Source organism: Euprymna scolopes, chromosome 19 (genome assembly GCF_053919585.1).
Source record: "Euprymna scolopes isolate OS-2025 chromosome 19, ASM5391958v1, whole genome shotgun sequence".
NCBI lineage: Eukaryota > Metazoa > Mollusca > Cephalopoda > Sepiida > Sepiolidae > Euprymna > Euprymna scolopes.
The window spans coordinates 85645851-85663372 of record NC_136500.1 but is presented as its reverse complement, the minus strand read 5'-3'; the positions used below and the strand labels follow the sequence as shown (position 1 = coordinate 85663372).

General features: G+C 31.0%; 1 protein-coding gene across 2 annotated transcripts in view; it reads right to left on the bottom strand.

Moving 5' to 3' along the window:
* LOC145239814 (MORC family CW-type zinc finger protein 3-like) overlaps positions 1 to 17522 on the bottom strand; it is a 108325-nt gene that overhangs the window by 51431 nt on the left and 39372 nt on the right. For both annotated transcript variants that reach the window (XM_080103342.1, XM_080103343.1), the window contains exons 3-5: positions 12698 to 12830; positions 8943 to 9160; positions 1963 to 2113 (exon numbers count right to left, since the gene is read on the bottom strand). In XM_080103342.1, the coding sequence (XP_079959468.1) occupies positions 1963 to 2113; positions 8943 to 9160; positions 12698 to 12830 (502 nt within the window). The remainder of the gene's footprint in view (positions 1 to 1962; positions 2114 to 8942; positions 9161 to 12697; positions 12831 to 17522) is intronic.

Here is a 17522-nt window from a genome sequence, read left to right as displayed (position 1 = left end):
TTTAAAATAAAATACTAGGAAAACTTATGGATATACTTATTAGTAAAACATATTTGTGTACACCAAAAATTACGGAAAATAAGCACAGACTTAAAAATAAAATGAATTTACTATTCTGAATTCACAAACTCTAAACAACAAGTTAACATTGTGTCATTCTTTTAGAAGGGAGACTTGGAATTTTTATTAAAATTCTACTTGATTATTTTCCATAATTTTCAGTTTACAAATATTTTTCACTTTCAAAATCAATAACAGCTCAATATTTGTGTCAAGTAGAGCTAGATATATATATTTTTTAAAAAGATTTTCAAATATACCAAGTAAAGGCTTCAAATATCAATATACAAGTTTACGACTGTTTTTAAACAATGTTTATTTTTAGTTATACAAAACATAAAATTATTAGCAATAGATCAGGATAAAAAAGGTCTTTCATACTTTCATATACAGAAAGAAAAAAAAAGGGCGAAGAAAACATTATCAAAACAAAAATTTTAAGCATAATTACAGGTCAAATACCATCATAAAATATGAAACTATTTACACATCATAGTGCATAATGTAACACATGATCCAGAAATGCAATGAAATGTTTCAGATAAATGTTTACAATTTTTGCAGATCACGCAAACACAACTTGCCAAGACATTTCATCTCGGTCTTGATTGGTGCAAGTCCTTTTTTTGGAGATGAGTGGGGGGGGGGGGTGGATATGCTCCACACATCCACAAAAAATGACCTAGTACTTAACATTACCTTCTTAAGAAAGCAAGAAAATAGAAACTAAGTCAGGAACCCACCAAGTCTGATTACATAAGATTTACAAGAGTATCATGTAATTTTTGACTACTGAATTTACAGTGACTGATTATAAGTTTCCAAATCAAAAATGACCTACACTGATGTTTCCAAACAGTATAGCACAAAAGTGGCTGAGAGATTCAAATATAATCAAAGATTTAGAAAAATTTTCAGTGCTTGAAAATTGAAAATACAGAAACATCTGCATGATACACATACTTGTGACAAAGAAAACATCCATAAAAAATTACGTAAATTGATCAAGAAGTTTTAAGCAAATTTGAGTTTTATTTTCAATGCCCCCCCTGCTCCTCCTTTTTTGTCCCTTAAGACTATTTTCAAGTTTATGTCACAAGATTATTGTTTATCCATTAAATTTAATTTTCTTTAAACATGAAACTACTTTATCATTGTACGTAACTTTTTAAGTATATTTTCTGTCACAGGCATGTACAGATTTTATTTAATTTTTGTTTTTTCATGAAGGGAAAATTCTGGACAAGCACTATATATTTAAAATGTTCATATAGCTGCATGGTTTTATACTCTCTTGATTTTTATTCATCAGATTATAATATTGGTGTGCCTGCCACAAGTAAATTTATTCTGTAAATGTAACCCAAAGAAAATTGTTTTAGAACCACTGATCTAGGTATATAAACTTTGTTCATGATGCGCAACAAACCATATGTGAATATATAAGATATAATAAACGAAATTTCGGAAATCGTAATACTGAATTTCACATAAAAACAATGGTATCTACGTATTTCTCATCTTTTTAATATGATTATATATAAAAAATTAAGAAAATTGATATGGTAGAAAATTATTGAAGAAATTAAAATTGAAGGAAACGGTTGTATTTGCTTATGTAAAACACAGGAGGGTTCAAAAGGGAGGTAATTTTCCATTTCGATTTAAACAAGATAGCCGCAATTTTTCACCTGCTAATATGATTAAAGTTGTTTTTTTTTTTTTAATAATTCAGTAATATTCAGGTAATTTCGACTGCATAATTTGGAAGCTAACATTTTAACTTATTAGAATGTACAAAAAAATCAGTAGCAACCATTGTTTTTTCATTTGAAAACTCCATTTATCAATTACAAAATTTCGTTCTGATAATTAAATAAAATTTCGTTCTTAGAAACTAACCTTTTCAGATTGTAGATTATGATCTTTGTTCCTGTCTTCAGCATTTCTAGTGAAGCCAGTTCATCCAAGAGGCTCCTCTCTGTACGGAAAATAGAGTATTTCAAAATAGCGCGAAGGCTGTTTAGACTACCTTGGCTTGGTGAACGAATTTCTGAGAGAAAGTGTCAAGGCAAATTACAAAGCACAGTGACATTTTTTTTTTTTCAAGTTAACATTCAGTAGTATAGTAAATCAGATTATCATAATTTTTACATCTCATAAAATAAAAGAATATCCCCTATTACTTTGATCGATATAACCCCATAAACAAGAGCTGTATATAAAATTCTGCTTTGTATATACTTTAGTTTACTTATTGATGTGCACTTATAAAAATTATTATTTTTTTTTTTTACATTTAAATTTAGCAACTTTTTTTTTATTCATTCATCAGTTTTATTTTTGCTTACCAATTTCAGCATGGGAGTAAGAATAATTACATTCTCTCTCCTAGTAACAAACCCAGAACACCATATCAGAAGTATGTGTACAAATCTAATTGCAATAACTTTTTTTTGTTACACCCTGTACTACATAGGGTAATATTAATCATGCCAATTTATAGTTGAACAGCTAATAAAATAACAAAATTTTGTTTTCTAATTACAGAATATACTAACAAACAATCTCCTTTGTGTGAACATATATATATTATATAATAATACTAACATGACACTAAACCAAACTAATGTAGGGTATGAATTTATTTGCCTCTTCGAAGAATCTCTTCGAACCCATGTTAAAAACTCATACAACGCATAGATATGCCACACCATGACAACACTCTCCTGATGATTAACTTACCATTTAGCAAAGAATAGCGTCATAAAACACCTAACATTCCATGATAAAAAACCTACAATCGTCCAACATTAGAAACATCTCAACTAACAATACTAAATTTCATACCTTAACAATTGCACACAAAGACTAAAATTAGTAGAAACCATACTAATTAAAAAACTATAGCCTCTTATTAACCGGATCTCATTTAATATCGGGATAATATACTAACCATATTTAACAACCAACAATAAATAAAATCAAAATTAAAAATAAATAATTCGGCCCTACCCAACCTGCACCCACCTTACAACCAATATATTAAAAAAAAAAAAAAAAAAAAAAAAAAAAAAAAAAGAACTAACTATAAATACACCAAGCCTCAATAAAGAAAATAACAACAACAACAATCGCCCCGTACAACGATTGGATTAGCAATACACATGAAAAAATTGAAATAGCTTGAAATATTTCAATATTAGTATGCGTAGAAAGAGCTTGATGAGCTAAGAAAGAATCTTTTTAAATTTTTTAAATCTGATTAAAATTAAGGAAGTTATGGCTATTTTTGTGCCTCACACGTTTGGATATTTTCCCGTCTTTAAGACCATATGCGTTTCGTCACATTTTTTACACTACTTTTTCAGTAAAAATGTCATATCTTTGTTAAAACACAAGACTAAAAAATGAAATTTACTGTATAAGTGTATTTTTGTACAAGGAATCAGAATATGCAACTGAAAATCTCCCAAAGTTTATGGTTTCCAAATAATCTGCAGTAAATGTGCATAAATATGCAGCAATTCCTTAAAAATGCCATGTATCCATAAACAGAAAAGAAGTTGGAGAACTCAAAGTTGAATTGTAATGTGCTTTATGTACAAAAAACTTAAATCTAAACATAAGACCATTTAAAAATGAATATATTGCAATATTTCTTTGGTATTATTGTAGATTAACACCTTCTGTTTAACCCCACTCAACTCCTTCTGACCACCCCTCCAAAATGTGATTCTACCTTTTTAGGAAATTATGTATAAAATGCCATGAAAAACTTTAATGAAAGATAAACAAATTATTTTAGAATTGAATGTAAAATAATTTCCTATTACAGATCATTCTAGCATTTTAGGGCAGTTAACTGCTTTTTTTTCTATGGGAAAATATGCATGCTTTTTTTTTTTTTTTAAGATGATTATGTGTAGTTTTAAGAGGGTTTCTATGCAATGAGAATATGTGGAGGGTTGCCATTCGGACTTTGAATTAATTGTAGGGCTAAGGAAAATTATGTGTGAACATACTGAAAACTTGACAGAGACAAAGCTAACAAAAACAATATTAGAGGGGGGAGCGGTTAGTTTCACAAAAATTTAATGTAAAATAATTCACCATTTCCTGGCCATTCTAGCATTTTAGGACAGTTAACCAATTTATTTTTATGTGTATTTTCTTTAAGGAAGGATCTATTTTTTGTTTGTTTTAGATGCTTGTATGTGGCTTACAGAGGTATTTTGTTGGAGGGGGAGGGGGGCTTGCCACTCGAACTTAGTGTTATTGTTAGGGTTAAAGAGTGTTTTAGGAGGAGACTTGCCACACATAATTTGGATTAGAGGTGAAGTTAAGAGAGCTTTTTTTCAAAGAGAGCGTTCATCACTCATATTTACTGTTAGCGATTCATAATTATTGGCTTTATATTATATATTTAGTTTTAATTTAATAAGAAACTGCGTTGCGAAATTTCAAAGAAAATTCCATAAATTTGTTGATTTCTATTTTCGAGGTTGAAGGTGTTAATTCCATAGGCCGTTTATACTACGCTGGAGCAGGTTGTAAAAATATCTTTCGCTTAATAAGTAGAAAAAAAAATTAACGAAATAAAAAGCTTCCTAATTGTAGTTTGATGTGTTTTCTAACTGCTTTTAAAATTTCAAGAATATTGATATAGATTTTGAGGGTTTGTATTACTATACACATAGATTCGAAAAAGTTGTCAAAAAAACAAATATATAACAAATAAATGTTATCAAAAGCAAGTTACTTTTCTACCTAACTGGATAATTTTTTAGTGTTTTTATTTAATGTAACATGTTTATTCAGCTTGAAAACAGTGTTTACCGATGTTTTGGAAAATTTTAAATGGCGCCCGCCGCCCGACTCTCTTGAAACGGTAAGTTTGGGGGAAAGAGTTAAAAATAAAAAAGTAGACAAAATACTGCTAGAAACTCGCTCAATATATGTTACCGTGACATAGGTTAACATATATTCAGTGAGTTTTTAACAGTATTTTGTATAGTTTTTTTTTTTTTTTAATTTTTAACTCCTTTTCTCAAACTTACCGTGTCAAAGAGAGTCGGGCCGGGCGCCATTTTTAATTTTCCAATACATCGGTAAACACTGTACGTTTTTCGAGCTGAATAAACATGTTACATTAAATAAAAACACTAGAAAATTATCCAGTTAGGTAGAAAAGTAACTTATCTTGCCTTTAATAACATTTATTTGTTATATATTTGTTTTTTGACAACTTTTTCAAATCTATGTATAAACGAGATTTTGATACTTATTTTGATTTTGAAAAAAAAACATTTGTGGCTGTTCGCAGTAAAACATTGTTTTAATTCGCTGTTCAAAACTAATTTAAAGAATAAAAGTGCATGCAAGCTATATATCTACAAAAGTTTATTTTGTTTTTTTTAACCATGTTTTTAAATTTGACGAAAAATGTGAGCAATTGCAACAGATTCATAATGCCGAATTGGTTGGGATTAATTATACATTCTGAAAACCGAATAGTTCTAAACTAATGTTATTCTGATAACAAAATAGCTCTAATTAAACATAAGAACATTTATATTTATATTTCATTATGGTTTCATTTTGTTTTTCTTAATTATTTTCATTATGTTTCATTTTGTTTTTCTTAATTCGTTCTTGAATAAAAATTAAAGAACGCGTGTTTGTTTATACACTGTGCTATGGCTGATTCTACAGGCTAGAGCTGCTGCTGCTTCTAGTAATATTAACTTCATTTGACCAAATTCTCGAAATAGAAACAATTTTTTTTTTCGGGTAGGTCCTTTTAAATTATCAATTACCGCGGTCCTACTCAACATAAAATAATACTTTTAATTGATAAAGATAGTAAAAAGATTGATTTACTTACTACTGGGTGTCCGAAGAATTTTTTTTTCAAAATGTTCGATACTCGGCATATTAAAGTCTTATTTTTAACACAACAAAAAAAGAAATGGTCAAAAATATTTCGGACACTTGACAGTATTAAGATTAACACCTCTTCTTATTGATTCCCAAATTTCATGACGAAATTCTTCATACAATCACGGTACGGACCTTTAGAAAACAGGGGGGTCATTACAAAACCTTACCGAAAACGCCATTTTATGACGTTCACATTTCTATCACTTTATTTGCTCAAAACTCTTAAAATATATAATGTACATTCATATTTATTAATTCATTTGAAAGTATATTCATTTCCGAACAAAACAGTAGTAATTTGAAGACTTGAAGTGCTTTGGTTTAAAAAATATGGCTATTTTAGTAGAACTAGCATGAAATCTGTGATTATCCAAAGCGTTTTTTCGTCCGTGTGTATTACTAATTGGATGTACCGATTAAAAGCACTTGAGAAGAATAAGGCCGAACAACAACTACTGGGCGCCATAATATACAACATGCCCGCCGAAATAAAAAAGCCCACTCAGCGAATTGAAAGTTATCCAACAAAATCGGAAAAAGGAAGAACTCTCATGATCAGTCAAACGTGCTTGAATAATGACTTGCTGCCAAAATATACAAATATATATATTCATATATATAAATAAAATCAACTCATTTTTCCCCTCCGACTTTGACCATAATAGGATTAAAAATCATGACATAACATGCAAATGTAATGCGTACAAACTGTAGCACATTATCTTAGATGTGTTATAGACCTCTACAGTTCCTCGACAATGGTACATTCCTATATTTTTTCCGGTGAGAGTCCACTGCCAAAATCGGTTAGATTCAATGGAAGTTGCAACATCTTTTCTCTCTATTAGATTCCTCCTTTCCCCGCTCCCCATTTACACTGCAGCGGATGCATTCACAAGGAACAGTACGAGGAAATACCAGTTTGGAATCGTATAAGGTTATTTATGCCGTTTTTTTTTTTGTTTTTTTTGTTTTCCCCCTGATTTATGCTTTTTCCCATAAATAAAATTAAAAATAAAAAAAAACAAAAAACAAAAAAAAAACGCGAAAACGCAATTATTATTGTTTTCTTTTTGCTTTTTTTCATTTAGTGCAAGACGCAACCGGTTTTTACTTCCGGTTTTAACGCCTCTAACCGTGAAATCTAACTATGACCTTTATTTATTATTGCTTTCAACTCAACATTTATTTTTACACAAAGAATTAATTCTTTACTGTTTATTGTTACAACGCAACGGTATCGTGAATTCACTTGCATTACACTTAAATTAAAATTAAAACAAATAAATTCATTTAGAATTCGAGAAAACAAAAACATTCATTTTGAATTCAGTGTGATGCGGGACTACTGATACTAAACCAAAACAAACTTCACTGCGGAATTGATATTTGACCTAATTCCCTTTTTAGTTAATTCATCACGTTTTTTTTTTTTGTTTTTTTTTTGCGCTTACGCCTCAATGATTCGAGTTCGAGCCCATTTTGGGATTTTACAAACATCCAGGAACCGCCGGAGCGTTCGTATTGCATCACGTTCATGTTTTTAATGGTTTTTTTTCACAATTTTTTTTTTTTTTTTTTTAAATAGTTTTAACATTGTTTGTTTTTATACTATATTACAAAAAGGGTTAGTACTTCGCTTTGTTTTCATTTTACTCCCCCCCAACCACACACGCCTCTAAAAACCCATGCAACGTCAGGTACCCCCCCCCCAGTATATAATAAAATGGACCCTACATTTTGTTTTAAACAACACACCACTAAAAAGTATAAACTACATTTTCAGTTTCCAGTAGTTGCTTTGAGAGAAAATGACAGACTGAACAGATGTGTCATCAGTCATCATTGAAATGGAGACGACTATGAAGAATCTTTGTCCATAACACAATATTTATAAATTTTCTTTCTATCTGATTCTTATTTTCATAATAGTGATAATAATGAACTACTCTACTTACTATCAAGAGCAAGAGAATATGTTCCCCGGTGTTAACACACCAGCTATGCACGAGTCATATGCACTTGGCAGTTGTACTGATGTATAGCCACACTATCTTTTGTATTTACTTTTCTTTTCAATATATTTTGTTTCCACTATTTACCAAGTTGTGTCATTCTTCCAGATCCTTACCTATCATCAACAATTTTTGATTTATTCAGTTTTGTGAGAATCAATTAGCAACACCAACCAACCGTGAAATGGATTTGAATCAGCACAGATTTCAAGGCAGTGCTACTAAAATTATTATATTCTAAAACTCAAAACAAGCAAACCCCACCCAACAAAAATCCCTCTAAAACCCACAGAATTGCACTTAAAAGAAAAAAAAATAAAAGAAAAACAGAAGGGCTTAATTTTGTGACAAGTATTACGGAAATACATCTGGCTGTGAACAAGGATTCTCAGGTCAGAACTTCATTATCACCTCTCACCTGGAGAAGTTGTCAATGGTACATCAAGAGTAGCATCTTAGGATCAACATTCTTTAAAAGATACATTTTTAAATTCTAGTTATGTTCTGTTTGGGAGAGGCAGAGAAGATAATAAATAAACACTATTTTAATCATTAAATTTTCCCAAGGACTCGTTAAAATCAAATTCGTAGATCCCAAGACTGAATTATAAGAAAAGCACCTGGAGAGTACAGATCTCCACCGAAGTATAACTATACTTCATGCAAACAGTTGTTTTAAAATCCTTTCTCCAAAAGTATTGTTCAAACTTTTGCTCTACGATTGCTTGAGAGAATTTTTAAAAATAAAATTCCTAGACCCTTTCAAAATGTTTGAAAGATTACTTCCTTAATCCAAACAACTAATCAGTATTATTTGAATGTTTGAAAGATAGATACAAAGAAACAATAATTAAAACACAAACTGAAAGAAAAGCAAAGAGTAAAATTTATCCCCCCCCCACTTCAACTACCATAAAAGGATACTTTGTGGTAATTTCCAGGTCACAATGGGGACGAGCACGGTCTCTTCTCGGACAGCCGCCAAGTAATTTTGAGATAGCAGACCAACACTCATGCATGTATTGGTCCGTGTAAGAACCAAGGCATCACGCCCAAGCCGCATTGAACCAGATTTAAATCCATTACCATATTGTCCAATTGGTTTATGACCACCAACAGCAATTTTTTCACAAAACCCAAAACTGAAAGAAAAAGATAGTTATATAAAAAAAATGTTTTTGTTTGTCAGAAAGGAAAAAAAAATAGAAAACAAAAAAATGGGGGGAAAAAAAAGAGACAATAGGAAAGGAAAAAAGAAAAATACAGGAAAGGAAAAAGAAAAAGCTAAAGAAAAAAAAAAGGAAAAAAGGAAAAAAAAATCAGTATGGACATTATTTTAAATTAGGTTAACCAATATTTAATAAATACTGGGTTATTTGATCTTTTGATGGATGGCATGATGGTTACTTGAACATCCGGGTGCAGGGTGAAGAATTTGGACACAAACAAAAATGGTTTCTCATGATCCTTCACGGAGAAATGCGAAAATAAATCATAAACAGAACAAAACATAGATGGGCAGATCACCTTACAAACAGGTGCACATGTAGAATGAAAAAATAAAGCACAAGGGCAATGGAGAAGGCTAAGAGGAAAGTAAAAAATTCCATGGCATGACGACCTCAACCGCCAACTAGGTTGTATTCAAATAACTGATAATACTTGTGGCATTCATCCAATGTAAGACTTCCACTGAAAGTCTTTGAGAAATAAAAATTCACATATGGTCCCCAGTCAGGGGAATGACATACATCAACTACTATTTCCAAATGGTCACTCATTTTGTACCTGTCAGGCTCAACACTGCTTAACTTTGGTGATTTAATGGAGACTAGTGTGTCAATGTGATTATGCCATACATCTAAATAAAAAAAAAAGAAAAGAAAAAAATGACAGTGATCCAGATTAAGAATAGATTGTGATGTCAATATTGCCTAACAAACTACTTACTTATGAGAACATGGCATCTAATGATCTTCTGTATCAATCTAAAAACTGCATATTCTTTCATTTCTGCGTTTCATAAACCCTTTCTACTACTTTTTATGCATCTATGATTAGTTTCATGATGCAGTTTCAATTTATTAGTATCAGCAAAATCATATCTTCGCTATAATAATTATTTTACTAAAATCTTTCCTCTGATGAAAAGAATGCATTCTTTGAAACTCTGCAGATTAAGGAGTTCCTAATATTTTCTTTTTTTTTTTTTTTGTATCCTGTTGAAGAATAAATTGTTGAAGATTATCATTTACTGTCTTTAATAAAGTTCTTACATATAAAAAACTCTTCAGAATGAAAGAGAATATATCATTATTTCCACAGCCACACGTCACAGCTCACAGGAGCCATGACGCCAACAAATCGGAAGTCTAAGACTCGAGTTTTACCCTCATTTTGGATTTATCAGTTAGACACATCCGAACTCAGAATTTGAAACCCGAGCCTTTTGCATGCAAGGCGAGCACTCTACCAACTGAGCAAACACGCCACACACACAAGAAAGCCTATTATCTGACACAGATTAAGCAAACCGCTGCAAAATCCGACAGTGGATTGAACCTACCTCGTACCAAACAAGGGACATGATCATCGCAACCAGCTATAACCCAAGCCAACGTCTCACAGGTCGTAATTTTATACTTGAGAGCCCTTGTGAGCTGCTACATTGTCTGGCTGTGGGGGAACGGCTATAATACAACGAGACACAATGAATTGTGTAAATATTGCCACTGAACCATCTGTAAAAAGTTGAATATAAAATGCAGCAGAAAGTACTGGGAACAGAAAGAACAGTTAGTACACCATCCATTATGACTATGCAATTCCTATAGCTATGTACCTAGAAAATGGAGCATTAAACCAGACAGCGACATGGAGCAAGAAGGAGAAAGAAGCAACCCTAGTAAAAGTTAGTGTCCCCAACGATGCTGATTTAAACAGAGCTGAAAGGGAAAAGATAATGAAATACCAAAGACTTATACAAGACATGGAATATACAAGACTTGAAAAGAAAATGGAATCTGAGGAAGATTTCCATCATTCCAGTGATTATAAGAGCAACCGGATTCATGAAAAAACAAAATAAAAAAACAAAAAAAACTATCCAGTAAATATACCAGGTGCACCCAAAGCAAGAGAGATACAAACAATTACACTTAAAAGGACAATCAGAATTTTAAAAAGATCTCTTAGTTAGAATATATGAGATAGCGGGTGAATAGCAGGATGCCCCGTCCTATTCCAACAAAATTATATATACATATATAATTATGTTATGAAAGAGTAAATCTTTAACAAAGAAGAGCTTATCAAGATAAGTGCAACACTATTAAAAGGAGCAAATAAATGTATTAAACAAAAGATGAGGAATAAAACTTATATTATACCATCAGAACAATAAGGAAAAGTAAAGGGGAAAATTAAAAAAAAACAAAACTTTATTTTCACATCAATTCACAGGATTCTACCGGTATTCTACGGATTTTGCTATGCTGTACATAAAAACCAGTTTTACTTATGGATGTTGGCAACCATCATGTGATCCCTCTTATAAGTATATAATTTTAGAGGGGGGGGGAGAAATCTGGAAAAACAATATCAACACTATAATGAAGCTGGTCAAAAGGTAGTATACCATGCTGATTCATTTGAATCAACAGCATCAGAGATTCTTCTTAAGAGATTTTATTGGTTACATTTTTTAATACTATGAAGAATTCATCCACTATTTGGTAGCCTCAATTGCACCTGCTGGCTGGAGGAAGCACGGAGGTCGCTAACTGAAGACATGGATTTACAAAGGTGAAGCTGATGGTTGGAGCTCGCTATTTTGGTGCCTCTCATCCCAAGATGAGAACGAAAGTCATCCCTTCCCTCAATTATCAACTTTAGTACCGAATCAATAAAACTGATAAATAATTTTAAGGAAAATTCGGTACTTCTACAGTTTAATTAAGACATTAAAAAATGAAAATATTGAAAAAAAGTTTATATTGTACATATCCGTTATGGAATGAAGTTCTCTGAAAAAAAAAAAAAAAAATTCACTTAATTTCATCAAGTAGTTTTTTTTTTGTTTTTTTTTTTACAGCAAAAAAACAATTTATGATATTGAGCAAAAGGTTCGATTTTTAGGAAGAACAGCTAGTATCAAAAGATGAGGAGAGAGTGTCGGCGCTTTAAATTGAGTTATCTCCCTGTAGCGTGTTCTAAAATTCCAAACAAAAATTTAAAAAATTCAAAGATATCTACCTTCAACGTGCAGTCATAAAAACGTGTTTTTCCACTGTAAAAAAAAAAACAAAAAAAAAACTACACGATCAAATTAAGTGAAATTTTTTTCCAGAGATCTTCAGTTCAAAACTGATATGTACAATATAACCTTTTTTTGATATTTTCATTTTTTTTTTCATTTTTTTAATGTCTTGATTAAACTGTACAAGTACCGAAAATTCATAAACATTTCAAAAGGTGAAAGAGTCATCTAATGACAACTTAAAATTTGAACTTTGAATAATTTGGTAAAAAAATAAATATAAATAAAATAAAAATTATGTTCTAAAAGTTGTGAATTAGCCACATTTTAAACTTATGCCAATATTCAGCAAGGGAAGTAATTCACCATTTAACACAAAATAAAAACAGTTCACTGCCCTTCGATTTGGGAATAGACTTACCTAAGCATTCTGAGAAGTTTATCGGGTTCCATACCACTTCCATTATCGACAAATGATAAACAGATTTTATTGTTGATTGTGTATTTATCGATCCACAACTGAGATGCATTGACATCAGGATCGTATGCATTGTCTAAAGAAAAAGAAAAATAGAAAGAAATGCATTTAATCCATAAAATCTAACCAAAATAAACATCAGAAAAGAGAAAAAACACACAACCTAAAACCACTTTCATTTTTGGTACCTCTCGCAATAAAAAAAAAAAAAAAAAAATTAAAAAAAAAAAAAATTATTTTTTGAAGAAAACTTAAATTTGGGGGATTGAGGTTCAATCTTCAAATTAGTCATGGGTAAGTCAAGTAATACCTGGAACAGCGAGTCACTCTCCTTTTACATTTTAGTGTAATATTCAATATAAAAAAAAGTTTTAAAGTTGTCCTCAACTAAAGACAACCCACCTTACGTTACTTACTCCCATCCCTAAATTAATACCTATTTTTAAGCAACAATTCAACGGTAAAGTATTCAAACCATTAAGCTTGGATTAAAGTGTAGTATTTGTTCTGTGCCTATCCTGAGACAAAATGTTTGTCCCAATACTGTGCCCCCTTTCCTCCCTTAAAAACTGAACTTGTACTTAACTTTGCTCGTGTGAGGAGGCAAATAAATAGGGAGTATCGGCTTTAAGAGTTAGCATTTACAATTCAAGCTTAGCAAGACTCCATTGATTTGTATACAAATTTTCATGTTTCTTTATTTTCAGTCATGAAAATAAATAAATAAAAAATAACACCTATTATTTTTTTACATTATTATAATCCCATACTAACTGTATTCTGCATATTAGAATATATTATGTCTTAATTATCTTGAAGATCACTAATTGTTTAGCTGATTAATTGAACTGCATTTTTATCAAAAACAAAAAAACGTTTTTAAGCGATTAATGGGAATTCATAGGCATTCTAACAAATTTTGCAATTTTTGAATTATTGATTTATCTCTCTTATTTTTAGAGTTTTTTTTTTTCAAAATGGTGAGAGTCACTCCCCTACTAATAAAATTTGATGTTATTTAAAAATAAAACTATTGATCAATTTATGTGATTTTTGGAATATGATATTTTCGTTTCATCATGGGTATATACATCATACAGATTTTTTTCTTTATTTTTGTTTTTTAATATAGAGGGAATTCTGGATAAGAACCACATGGTTTTCTTTTTGTTATTTAATGTGTCTGGACTAAGGTCGATGTTACTGTTTGAGCTGATATGATGCAGAACTCAAAATTAGCAGTGAGGACAGTGCGTTATTGAAGACCACCCTTTGTGCATCAAGAAAATGCATTTTACAATTAATGACAATAAAGTTATAATTTGTAATAGCTATGCTGATGACAAGAGAGCCAGCAAAGTTATAAATAGTGGGCCATTCAAATATAGAAGATTGGAATGCAAATTCTCAGATATTAAATTCAAAGGAGTTTGTTTTGACAGTTTGTGATTTATGAAATGCAGTAGTTGAATTTGTAAAATAAACAATATTGCTTATAGAAAGTATAAAAACAAAGTTTTCTATGATATTGATTGAGAAAAAAAAAAGGAAAGCAAAGGTTGGCACAGTCTCATTAGCTAAGGAAATGAGTATGGGAATAAAATTATAGTTATATTCATCTATTATTACAAGTTGATTTTTTTCTTTTCAAATTGTTATTTTATCAACTTGCATGAAAAGAGTTATGTAAAAGACGCTTAAAACCCTTTTAATTATGCAAATACCATCAAGTAGTTCAAAAGATATGAGAATTTTAAGTGCCAAAATTTAGGCTTTTCTGTGGACATTTTTCTTTAGAAAAAGTGGGCTAAATTACGGATCTCAACATTTCAAGAAATTTGGTAATTTCGCCACCATTTATTTATTTTTCAAGCTATTCTCATGAAACTTGGCACTCTTAAGTAAAATTGTGTGCTCTTTCTGATTATGCAGTCAAATCTGATGTATCTCTTTACCATAAGCCATGAATTATAAATGCAGATGTACAAATTAACATTTTTTTAAACTGGTGCATGGTATCATACAGTGGGTGTCTATTCATGAACAAAACTAAGTATTATAGTAGTATTTAAATATAGCTTTATTGAGAATAGGCATTTTCCTGCCTCTTCACCAAAGGAGAGCTTAATCTGGATGTAACCATTGAATGCCTAAAGAGCATTCATGGCCGGTATTTACTAGTCCCCTCAAAGAAAAAAAAAAAAGTGAGTAGATATATGAATAAATCGAAGAAAATTTTTCGTATAGATTTTGGATTTCTGTAAAAGATGGAAATTCCCATAGTTGACCAGAACTTACGCATTTTGGGACTAGTCCAATTTTGTAAAGCCTCTCTATCTAGCCAAAAAAATACCTCTATTTTCTGAGATGCAACCATAAATCGTACTCTACATGAATCCTTGATGTAGCTTTCACAGTACTAGGATACCAGGAATCCTGATAAGCAACAACTATATATTCACCAGTTGATGGTAATGTTTGTCATTTCGATTCTGTTGTTTTACTGAAAATTCAACTATGTAAACAAAAAAATAAAAATAAAATAGTAATTTTTTTACCTTCTTTCCACCTTAACATTTAAAATGATTACTTTTTCAGGTTTTAGGGTATGCTGAAAACGAATAGCGCATTTAAATTTTCTGCAAATAAGTAGTTTTCCGGATATTAAGCAATGTCATTTCTTATGTTATCGCTGGTGGTGATCTTGGTATGCGCAAGCACGCAAACCTAACCCCCAAGAAACTAGGTGCAAACACACGTACCAAGATGGCCACAGCAATAACATAAGAAATGACATTGCTTAATATTCAGAAAGCTACTTATTTGTGGAAAATTTAAATGCAATATTCGTTTTCAGCATAACTGAAAACCTTAAAAGATAATCATTTTAAAGAAAAATGTTAAGGTGGAAATAGGGTAAAAATTTACAAAATGCATCACAATGAAATTATTTATCAAACCACCTAATCTATATATTAATACGATAACGTGTGTGTTCTTTTGTGTGTCACGCTTAATTGAAAACAAAAAAAAGATTGGTGTCACTGTTGAGGCAAAGCTAATAAAAGTGATTTGTTCTTCTTGGCCTTCGGGCCGAGATCAAAGTGTAGTATCTGTTCCGGCAGATACTGCAAGCAAAGACCATATGTGTGGGCAACCTCACATATAAGACCTTGGTCAATGTAGGGGCAACCCTTCATAGCAATTGTCACTATCCAACTCCCCTACTCCCCGGGGAGTTGGTCCCCATTTCCCTTTCACTCCTCACATTAAAAATCGGCCTTGTGCCTAATTTGCTCGGTGGGGGAGCAAATAAATACCATCTGTTCTTCAGGTGCAACATTTCAATTTCTTCTCTCTCTTTACGACTAAGACAATTTTTTTGTTCCTTTTCTCCACGTTAAAAAATGACCCTGGTGTCTAAATCTGTCCCGTGGGGAGGCATTGTAAATAAATACTACATTTAATGTAACACAGTTTTAATATCACAAAAATAACTGAGAAAGTAATTTCTGATTTAATTACAACATGCCCTGATTTTTTTTTTTTTATTTGTTTACTTACCTCCTCCCTCACAAGGGCAGAGTTGGACATGAGGTCAGTAAAAAAATGGGGGGGGGGATCAGCTCCCCAAAAGGGGCACTCTGTTCAGTAACAAAAATAAATTATTAACATATCCGAGAATTATAAAAATTGATGAAATGAGAGTTAATAGATAGTTGTGTTTTTTTATGAAATAATCAGCCCAAACAATATATCAAAGTTATTTTTGTTAGTAAAAGAGGGCGATAAAGATGGTTTAAATTATAAAAAAAAAACTATGGCCGAAATTAGTAACATATCCAAGAATTATGAAAAACGGTAATATGTGATTTAATGCATTAGTGGGCTTGCAATGAAATAATCAGCCCAGACAATATGCCAAATTTATTATTTTAGTAAGAGAGAGTGATAGGGATGGTTTTAATTAGAAAACATTATGGTCGAAATGAGTAACATATCCAAGAATTACGAAAATGATGAAATGTGAGTTTATTGATGGGTGTGTGTATAATAAAATAATTAGTCCAGATAATATATCAAAGTTATTATGTTACTAAGAGAGGGCGATAAGGATGGTGTAAATTATGAAAAATGATTGTCAAAATTAGTAACATATCCAAAAATTATGAAAAATGATGATTTAATGCATTAGTGTGTTTGCAATGAAATAACCAGACAAGACAATATTTCCAAGTTATTATTTTAGTAAGGGGGGGGGGGCGGGCGATGATGTCGATTAAAATGATAAAAATGATTGTCGAAATTAGTTAACATATCTAAGAATTATGAAAAATGTGAGTTAATTGATTTGTGTGTCATAATGAAAAAAAAATCAGCCCAGACAATATATCAAAGTTATTATTTTAGTAAGTTGTGCGATAAGTAATTTTTTCATTTTTAACTTGGAGCATAAAAACATTGAATGCATAAAAGCAAAATAAATTAACATCATTGGAATGCTTATTCTATTCTCTTTTCATCAATGTAATTCTTTTAAAAATTGACCAACAAATAAAAAAGATATGACTTGAAGCACATTAGGTATCTAATATTGCCGATGTCCACGAAAATATAGCATACACTTGTAATGCTACTATTATATAAAGGGCAGTTGTATGTGTGTTTCTTCAACTAAAAGTAAAAATCTACAAAAATTCCCACAAGGTTGATATATTCTTGATCAGTGTTGCCCTGAATAAATAACATCTAAAATTTGAAAGAAATT